This window comes from Semicossyphus pulcher, unplaced genomic scaffold (genome assembly GCF_022749685.1).
Source record: "Semicossyphus pulcher isolate SPU_LCO1_2020_fin unplaced genomic scaffold, fSemPul1.0.p SCAF_11, whole genome shotgun sequence".
In the NCBI taxonomy this organism is placed as follows: Eukaryota; Metazoa; Chordata; class Actinopteri; order Labriformes; family Labridae; genus Semicossyphus; species Semicossyphus pulcher.
In genome coordinates, this window is record NW_027211615.1 from 24,840,424 (window position 1) to 24,850,708 (window position 10,285).

Genomic DNA, 10,285 nt, shown 5'->3' on the forward strand with positions numbered 1-10,285 from the left:
ATTATTTGCCGTTACAAAGTGATATTTGGCCTTATTATATTTTTGTACACTCCCCCTACATTCTGAAGCTGCACAATGTTAACTTAAGCTACAGTAATCCTGCTTTGAAATCAAAGAAAAGCAGCCGCCCAACTAACCTACTTAATGCAATGGAAAAAAATGCACGGGAAAGCAACACGGAAGCAGATGCTGTTGAACAGACTTTTCTAATGATTGTTTTCAGTCTCGGAGCGAGCGGGAGATTCAGCAGCAGGTGCTGGCCCAGGACGAGGAGACGCTGGAGCTGAGAGAGACTTTCACTTCTCTGCAACAGGAAGTGGAGGCCAAGACCAAGAAACTCAAGAAGGTACAAGATGCACAGATGCTGCGTCGACACATCATCACGCAGGCATGCAGACATTTATATCCAGAGAAGAATAAAGACATGCTAATGTTTTGTTTTTTACAGACACAGATATACAGCTTCCGTTTTTTGTTCCTAATGTCAGTATATCCCTTTTTACCCCTTTGACCCCTTTGACCCCTGACCCGGATGCTATTGACCCCCTGCCTCGGACACACGAACCGTCCGGACACACACTTAAATCTCAGTACTTAAAGGTTTGTCCTGCCGTCCCCTCCTCTTTCCCGGACCTTCCTCTCCCTCCTTCACACTTTACTTTGGCCTCTTCACGCTCTCCATGCTAACCCTCTCAGTCTGTTCCCCCCTTCCTCGTGAAATCGCTCAGGATCCCTCCGTAACTCACATCCTAAATCCCTCAGTGCAAAACCCTAAAACAGCACTCCTCTCCCTCCCTGCTCTTCTCGCTTCCCGAATCCGTTGCACGGCCAGCAGGACTAACGCCAAAACCTCCCATTGTGTGAGTGTGGATGACAATGTGACTAATGATCCTGTTCTGATCTTTGCTCCCATGATGGCCTTTAACGCGGCACGTGTGACATCCACTCCCTCCTCTCACTGCATGGTGCCGAGTCTCTGAGGAAAAGAAGAAGCATTAAAAGGTTTTCATACTGTGGTTTTACAGGCTCTGAAAGATCAGCATGTGAAGATCAGACACCTTTGAAATGTCCGACTGTTAACAAGCTTGTGTACTGTGAAAAAAAGGTGAAAAACTAAACGGTTGAAAAAGTCAGACATATAGTTTTGCATTAGGGGGTCACAGTGTAGCAACGTAGCTTCTGAAAGTAGCATGTTTGCTTCAGCTCAGGGCTACAGAGATATTATGTAGGGACTGATTTCTCTTTAACAACAGTTAAAATAGTGTGTGGAGTTTTTTAGCTCTTGTAGTGCGAGGGAGTTGCGTTATTTATGAGTTTGTCCTTGTATGTTTGCACACTATTTAACTAGCTGTGTGTGTGGCCATAACGTACCAGCAAGAAGAACGGCAAAGGAAAGAAGAAGAACGCGTACCAGTTAAAGTGGTCATCTTGAAGATCTCAGTTTTGTTCTCTCTGGCGCCACCTATGGCGATAAATGGTAATTGCAGGAGCTTCCCAGATATCCAGACAGTGCTGCATGTGTGACGTCCACGGTTGGCTCCTGTTGTAACTCTTGATTTTCCTTGCTGACGATCGCTTTCCTTTTTAGACTGTTTGCTTCATCTGAGCGTCGAGTTTGTTTCTTTTTCTTTGGATTTCCACTTTTTTATATATATATAATTTTTAGGGCTTTTTATGCCTTTATTTTAGAGAGAGGACACTGGATAGTGGCGGAAATGGTAAAAGAGAGAGTGGGGATGACACACATGGCAAAAGGCCGAGGGCGGGAGTTGAAACCGGGGCCGCCGCATTGAGGACGGTAGCTTCTGTATATGGTCACCGATTTAACCGCTGAGCTAAACCGGCACTGGATTTCCACATACTTTTGAAGTTGTTGCTTCGACGGCCGTTAGAATCACTCTCTAGAACAGTGAGTTAAAGATCATAAGACCTTGACCTTGTCCATCAGTGAATAACAGAATGGGAACACTGTTAATGTGGGGGACATAATTAAATCACAATGTGGCCTGATCGTGTCTAATACACCCGTCTACTTTTACCACAGTGATTTCACACATGAACTCACTGAACATCAGGACTTTGATTAGCCTTTTACGACAACTGCAAAGCCAGCTTAAGTTAAATTAGATGATATTGTAGTTTTCTGTTTTTGTGCATTTCATGGGCAAAGTTAGAGTGTTACTTAAGTAGTAGTATTAAGTTGTGTGTCCCTTTTGTGTGCTTAAAAGATGCCACACATCGTACAGTTTTCTCCTCCTAAATTCAAGCTGCAAGAACTGGAACTGCAGTGTCATCTTTCAGGCTAAAGTCAGGATTAGCCCACTTGTTTAAAGTCCATTCAGTCCTCCCTGGGCTCAGACAAACAGTAAACAGTGTGAAAGCTCGAGAGCGCAGGACGAGAAGAGGAGGAACGAGCTGCAGAGAGAGGGAGAGCTGCCATGTTGACGCGCTCCTATTGGTGCCCCATTCCTCCAGACACCGGAGCCTCCACTGCTGATGCTATGGGCAACCGAGCCGCAGCGAGCTGGAGACCAGTTCATCAGCGGCTGCACTGCCCCTCCTCACCCTCTGTGTTTGTTTCTCTCTCTCTCTTTCTCGCTCCTCGTAGCTGTACGCCAAGCTGCAGTGCATCAAAGCGGAGATCCAGGACGTGAACGACGAGCACGTGAGGAGCCGGCAGGAGCTGGAACAAACTCAGAATGAGCTCACGAGAGAGCTCAAGTTCAAGTGAGTGAAACAAACAAGCAGAAGAGTCAGCAAATAAGCCCGGATGGTTCAGCTAACATGGAGAGCTCTCTCATTAAAAACATACATGCTTCGTAGGAATTTTATTCTTCGAAACACTGAGAGAGGCTGAGGGAGGAACAATCTGTGCCTCGTGGATCAGCCTTTCTTGCAAACATGATAAACCGCAATATATATATTTAATTTTCACAGAAACATGTGGCAAAAGTACAAAAATGAGCCTACTACAATTAAACTAAAATAGAAAGATCAAAAACATGAACTACAGTTTGATTCATTGTTATTTTATTAAGATCCAGAGACAAAGTGTGAAAAGCAAAGACAAAAGTAAACATAAACCTCTCTCATATATTTGTGTCTAACATGATCTCACACTGAACCTGTGCATTTCTCATGTTCAGGTATCTGATCATAGAGAACTTCATCCCTCCAGAGGAGAAGAATAAGATCATGAACAGGCTGACCTTTGACCCCGAGGAGGATCAGTGGAAGTTTCAGCCTCTTGTTGCTGCTGAAAGGTCAGTGTGGGTTTCAGATGTCGGGTTATTCCCATCTGGGCCATCGGGAGAACTTAATGGACTAGAAATGTGTTTAATTAGAGTCAGGGTTCATGACCTTTTGACCTTCCTGCCCTTTGTGTCATTAGCTGTTCTTTTCTTTTCTGTTTCCTTTCGTCCTCCACCGCCTTTTCAGTTTGTCCTACCTTCATCTGTCATCCGCTGAAAGTCTTACCAAGGCTCTTTGAACAGGGCGAGGTCAAAACCTAGTATGTGGCTGACCGCATCAGGTCAATGTGCACTTTGTTGGGCGATGTGTTACATGGACTGTCTGTATGAGGCCGATGGCAACGTGTTTGAAAGCAGGTGCACGTAGGTGAGGACAGCGGCAAGCAGCCCCGCCTACTCCCCCGAACAAAATATCCAGAGCCGTATAAACAGAGAGTCGCGTCAGCATTGCAATGTCGCAACTCTCTCTCTCTACGGCTGTGAAAGTACAGTCAGTCAGTCACATACAGACCCGTGTGTAGGTCAGCCAAAATTAAGGATTATGCATTAAATATTTATTATAACTTATATATAGATTTTATTACAGTTCCGAAGGTGTCAGGTGTAAGAGATTATCTCAGGACTAATCGAGGATATCTGTGAGGATTTGGTGAAATTGAAAGAAACTACAAGCTTACTGCTTTACAACTAACATATACTGTACATCCAGTCCGGTCTCCCCAAATGACGCATGAATAACATGGCAATGTCTGAGTGGATTTTCTGTGTGGCATTTAATGGCATTCAGTCTCTACTTAATATAATTGTGCAAAGATGGAGGGTCATTATAGACGTGAATGTCATGGAGAATAAAATGTCTGGTGCTGGGGTGTAAAAGGCAGCAGAGTCCACACAGGGAGGAGCTCAGGGATGGAGGGATAGATCAAACAAACACAGGAGTTTTACCCTGAAGACAGCAGTGGTGTCTTGTAGAAAGCCAAAATTCTTGACTTTTTAAAAGTTATGTAACAATATTACTTAGATTATTATGATTCAGTATCTGTTTTAACCCCATATCTTTTCCTAAACCTAACAAACAAGTTAAATTGCCTAAACCCAATCCAAGCCCAACTGTTTCACAACTTTAATGTGTTTGTTACTGTTACTACAAAAAAGAAGCTCTGCTGACTTTGTCCTTTCGTGCATCTGCACATCTCGTAAAATTAATTCACACTTTAAATGCTTGAAATGCAGTGTATCTCCTGCATGCAATTTATAGTGTTAATCACGCAGATTGAAGAGCCTGGGTTGCAAAAGCTTAGGCCAAAGATAATGAAGTAATACACTCTAGTTTTACTCAAATCAAACCAGATTTTGGACTTCGGAAAGATCAAGTGTCAAACCCTAAGTGTGCATCAGTAAAGTCTTTAAAGCTTTAAACCAAACTTTGATGCTCAAATGTGCAGATTGCCACAATAACAGACGAGCGAGCAAGATAGTTCATACTGTCCAAAGGAACAAGACCTTCAGTGAGATGAACCGAACGGTTTGTGTGCAAGCCTGAAATAGTCCCCTGCCGGCACTGAGAGGGTTAAAGCCTTTTTAAATAGCTATGTGGCGTCATTCAGCACTGGAGAGAAAAGCTAGATCCTGTCTCTTTCAGCTGGAGCTTCATGAAGATGCCTTCTGGCCTTTATGTCATTGATTTCTATTTGATCGCCCCCCTTGCTCTCTCTCTCTCGCTCCCTCTCTCTCTTCAGTAAATCCTCACAGATGAAGAAAAGGCCGGCATCTGCAGTCGGATACAAACGACCCATCAGCCAGTTCGCCAGGGTTGCCATAAAGATGGGAACTAACTCCAGATACAGGGTAAGTGTGCGTGTGGGTGTGTGTGGGTGTTTGAGTGGTTTTGTAGTGTCCCTGTAACTGCTGTAAAGAAGGAACATCGACTTCCTGAGAACAAACCTGGCACTAATGTCTAATTATAAAACTGGCTGTATGTGGTTGTGAGCTGTAGCAATAAAACATTTCTTATATTGAAAATATAAGCGCTGGTTTAGCTCGGTTGGTAGAGCTGGCGCCCCATATGCAGAGGCTACACACCTCAACGCACTGATTGCATGTCATCCCCCACTCTCTCCTCCCCACATTTCCTGTCTCTCTTCAGCTGTCCTATCCAATAAAGGCAAAAGCCAACACTTCTAGTGCAAATACAGAAAATAATCAAAGGAATAAAAAACCAAAATTAGCTTCTGAATATCAAAAAACGACTCATTGTAGGGTTAAAGGGCTGAAATCTTTATGTCTATTTACCGCAGGGGGTATTTCATACTCAAAAGATAATTTATAGTTAAAAAAAGGCATCATGTTTCTCACACTGGTGCTCTGTGCAGGCCCTCATACAGCCTCTGCCTGAAACGACTCAGTCAGCACTGTCCCTTTAAGAAACCCCGCCCCTACAAGCCTGCTTTCTTCTGATTGGCCAGCTCTCAGCAGGCTTCGTGTAGAAAAAACTGTGTGAAACCTGGCATTCACAGCAGCATGCAGACTGGAGCTGAGAAGCCTGGGGATTACTCCAACACGCTTTGACCTACAGATTTGAAACTTGGACATCCAACACTGTAACATTATATGTCTTAAAATGTGAAACAGCATGATTCCCTCCTCTTTAAACAGAAGTATTGCTTTGCACAACAAAAATGAGGATTAAACAATTCTATCACTTCGCAAAAGTATATAATACGGGTTTTGTAGCATTTTTTAAGCAACACGCACCAAGTAATTTCCAGAATTAGGAGAATAAACAGCATTAAAACAGCTACATGAGGTAAAAAGCATATTAAACTGTGAAAAGGGGGTTTAAGATGAGATTTAAGAGAGAAAGACAGGATTAGCCAAGCTGAGGAGCCGGCTCAGAGAAGCTTCTCTGTGCTCTTTTTTGAACCCAAACTGCTAGAGGACCTAAACTGACGATAATCCGAGACAATAAATGGTTTTAAATGTTCACCTACATGCCCGGTGGTTGTATGATAGCACTTAAGTGATGAGCCAACACTGGTGTAAGGTGTGAGAAAAGCTGTGAGAAACTGTGAGAAACACCTGTGAGTGAACCTTCACTGGAGGGCAAAGTCAAATTAAATCATAGTGAGATACACTTCAATTTACCAGAGCTCACTTCATGTGTGTGTGTGTGTGTGTGTGTGTGTGTGTGTGTGTGTGTGTGTGTGTGTGCAGGCGGAGAACATCATGTTTCTGGAGCTCGACATGACTCCTCCAAACACCGCCTCACTCGATCACCAAAGTCACTCTGTGGACAGCTCGCCCACCAAGGACAGAGGCGTCCGCAAGTCTCGCTCCTGGTGAGCCTGAACCCCCCGAACCAGATGATGATGATGCAACAGCAGGCTGATATTATCCTCTAGTACTGACTTATCACACACACTGTACTGCTGCTTAATGTGGCAGATCTGCAAGTACTAATTGTAGTAGATAGAGATGGTTTTACCTTATTTTTCTTTATTTACAATACAAATCATTTGTTTTGTTTGTGAAACTTTTCAATCAAGTCCGGATGCTCTTTTGCGTTTAGCTTCAAATTACCATGACCTGGATGACTGAGAACCTTCACAGACACGTTTAACTTTGTTATTCTGCTTTAGCATATATATATATATATGTTCAACCCAGCAATTTAGAGATATCTGTCAGATAAACGGTACTTGCAGGAGCACACTTCCCAGATATCCAGACAGTGTTGCATGTGTGACGTCCACAGTTGGCTCCAGTTGTTTCCTTGATTTTCCTGGCTGACGGTCGTTTTCCTTTTTACTTTGCCTTCATCTGAGCGTCAAATTTGTTTCTTTTTCTCTTATTTTTGAAGTTGTATCTGTAGTCATCCATCTTTTCTTTGTTTGTTCAGCCATAGTAAATTACTGTTTACTCGCAACACTTGCAGAGAGCGGAAAAGCAACTGCTTAATAGCAACCGTAATAGCAACTTATAAAATCATATCTTTTTTACTCTCAAATATTAACATTTGTATCGGTATAAACCAGATTTTTTGTAATGAAATACCTTAATTCTGATTTGTATTATTGGTTGTTGTCAGTAACCGTGTTTTCATCTACAAATAAGACTTTATTTTGCTGGGAAGAAACCTGCAGTAACTGGCCCGTGTCTGACTAGAGTAAAAGGTTTAGAGTCACTGCATCTCTAAATGGGATTACTCAGGATTAGCCACTCCCTCTGTAGGCGGTCCTAATCTGATCTGTCATTTGCTCAGAAGAACATAATCTCAATGTTACCGGATAATCTTGTTAACCTGTGTCTAAATTGTATGTAAAGGCAGAGATTGTACACGATGCTCATTTTAATACTAATCATACTCTTTCTTTTTTTCTGCAGGTGTCAGCCCCCAAAATCCATCGCCTCCTCTTCCTCTAATGTCTCCCTGTCGTCGTGTCACGCTGCCACACCCATGGCAGCTCAGTAGAGCTTTAGTGAAGGGTTTTTTTTTATTGTTATTTATTTTATTCTTCTTCTGTTTGTTCTTCTAAAAGACTTCTGAAAGAGGCCTACAGCTGGGAACACTCACCACAGACTCTGCTGACTCCTTGGAGATGAAAGACTGCATTAAAAGGAAATAAACAAGGAAACTTAATGACATAATCGACCTCAGAAACTCTGTAAAACACTGATTTCTTTTGTTCCTCGGATGTAAAGACCCACCAGGACTTCTTCTTCTTCCCTGCATGAGCCTCGGATCATCCTTTAACAACTGGCTTGAACCAGACTGTCCCGTGTGTGTGTGTGTGTGTGTGTGTGTGTATACAGGGCTGTATGATTGCCTGTTTGTGTTTCTAATTGTGACCAACACAGCTTGAATCGCCTGTAAGATACCCGTGTAGATATTTCATGTATTTAAAGGTAATTTTCTGCGCAGGTTTGGTCTGTTTTCTGCGTAAAAAAGGAGACAGAAGTTAATTCAGAGAGATGAGTTTATGATGTTGGTCAGACGAGGTGCTCAGAAGCCTGAATGATGACCTTTATCACACCTGTTGTCTCCCATTATTCCTCCGTCCCTCCGCACAATCTAAATGAAAAGCAAAAAGAGATTGTAGCCACCATCTTTCCACCAATTGATTTGCAAACGACATCTATGAAGTTGCATTTTGGTGTTCACCATCTCTGTTTTTTGGAGCCAGGAGTGACCATATATGGACGAGAGAGGGTGGAGCTGGAGAGCAGCAAATGCTAACGTATCTGCTAATGCTAGTGCTAGCTTGGTTAGCATAGTGCATCTATTATATTAATTTGGATGCTAATTTTTTGCTCTTGAAAAGCAGGGTTTAAGCAAAATGTTGCTAAGCTAGAACGCCCATCTAGGCAGTTTTGAGGTCTTTGTGGTTGTTGAACTTTTCCCTGCTTTATTGTTTATTTGACTCTAAATGGGACCATAACTTACAAAAATAACATCATGCTGTACTGAGGAAGACTTCAAACTAGCCATTGAGACCATAAACACATTATGAAAATGTTTACTGAGGTGTTAAATCAAGCGAGAAGTAGGCTGATTTTCTCATAGACATCTTTTTCAACCAGTACGGTCGCCCCCTGCTGGTCGTTATGAGTGCTGCAGGTTCAAGGCTAATTCTCAATATACTGTACGTCCAACTTGACTTCAGTACACCTGCTTAAAGTCTGTTAAAGTTGAAGTTTAGCTCACTCCCTGGCCTGTTGTCTGGACAGCGTTGTGCAGTCAGGTGTGCACAGTTTAGTGTCAGTGGGTTCTTTACCTGCGGGAGGTTAAGAGGAGCACACTGAGGGGGTCAGGCAGACTAATTATCTCTGTATTATTGATGCCACAGATCCGGTTACAGATGAACCCCCTGCAGGGTGTGAGAGAGTGCACAGCGGACCTTTAATAGTGTTTCTTTCCAATGTGCTGAATGTTATCAATTTATTTGATTATTGATACATGACAATGAAACCCTTTAACTAAGATGTAAGCTCTGGACCCTTTTAAAGGTGTGTGTTAGAGTGCTTAGACGAAACCATCTAACTACATGGTAGTTTCTGAAAGTGTCAGCTATCAGTTGCCCATACTTCACTATGAACCAAGTAAGCACCAGTGTTGTCGAATATAAGACTATTTGTGGGTTTGAACAAATACTTGACTGTGTACTTATCTAAAACTAACGCTGACCGAGAGGGGAAACATCACAATTGTGAACTGATCCACAAATACCCCAATGGCCGTATTTGTTCAAGTTTTTTTCTCGATGCCCTCTCCTTTTTGTTCTGTCTCAGAACAGTAAAGACATTTGATCGTAAAGCTTCAGGGGCCAGAAGGTAGAGACAATATCCTTATGGTTCTCAGCGTCGTCAGGAGAACCTCTACGGCTTACAGGCTTTTGCGCAACATTTTTTGGACCAAGTTGAAATATTTCAGCTTGTACCGACTCATATTTGCGTCCTAGTGAGAGAAATTTGCTTCATATTTGTTATGAACACACTGTTAAAGATATAATCTCGAAGATTTTCAGTTAAATAAATGTCTGTTAAGTCACTGTCTATCGTCGAATGAGGTAACACAACGGTGATTGAGCCTATGGCCCGCTGATGAAAGCCTTTGCATTTGCAGTATTACAGACTGGGTGTCTGTGGCGCCCAGTTAGTGACATATTTTCCATCAGCCAGCAGGTCAGTGGTCAGTCTGCCAGAGAGGGTAGGCGGAGCTAAGCGGCTGCTTTTCCGGTCTCTGCAAGTGTTGCGAGTAAACAGTAATCTCTATTGCTGAACAAACAAAGAAAAGATGGATGACTACAGATACAACTTCAACAATAAGTGAAAATCCAAAGAAAAAGAAACAAACTTGACGCTCAGATGAAGCAAACAGTCTAGCCAACCGTGGACGTCACACAGGCAGCACTGTCTGGATATCTGGGAAGTGTGCTCCCGCAATTACCGTTTATCGCGATAAGGTGCCTCCAAATAGAATGAAACTGAGATCTTCGAGATTATAACTTTAAAATTACTGAAACATGTTTATTCTA

The 10,285-nt window shown here is 42.7% G+C and overlaps 1 protein-coding gene across 1 annotated transcript in view; it reads left to right on the forward strand.

The window, feature by feature from the left end:
• The window catches only part of LOC138585340 (kinesin-like protein KIF3C), a 31,532-nt gene extending 21,645 nt beyond the window's left edge, over positions 1-9,887 (forward strand). Inside the window, exons 3-8 of the mRNA XM_069657641.1 lie at positions 224-346; positions 2,609-2,727; positions 3,147-3,263; positions 4,991-5,099; positions 6,465-6,589; positions 7,635-9,887. Of these exons, the coding sequence (XP_069513742.1) occupies positions 224-346; positions 2,609-2,727; positions 3,147-3,263; positions 4,991-5,099; positions 6,465-6,589; positions 7,635-7,722 (681 nt within the window). The 3' untranslated portion in view covers positions 7,723-9,887. The remainder of the gene's footprint in view (positions 1-223; positions 347-2,608; positions 2,728-3,146; positions 3,264-4,990; positions 5,100-6,464; positions 6,590-7,634) is intronic.
• Positions 9,888-10,285: the final 398 nt, after the last annotated feature.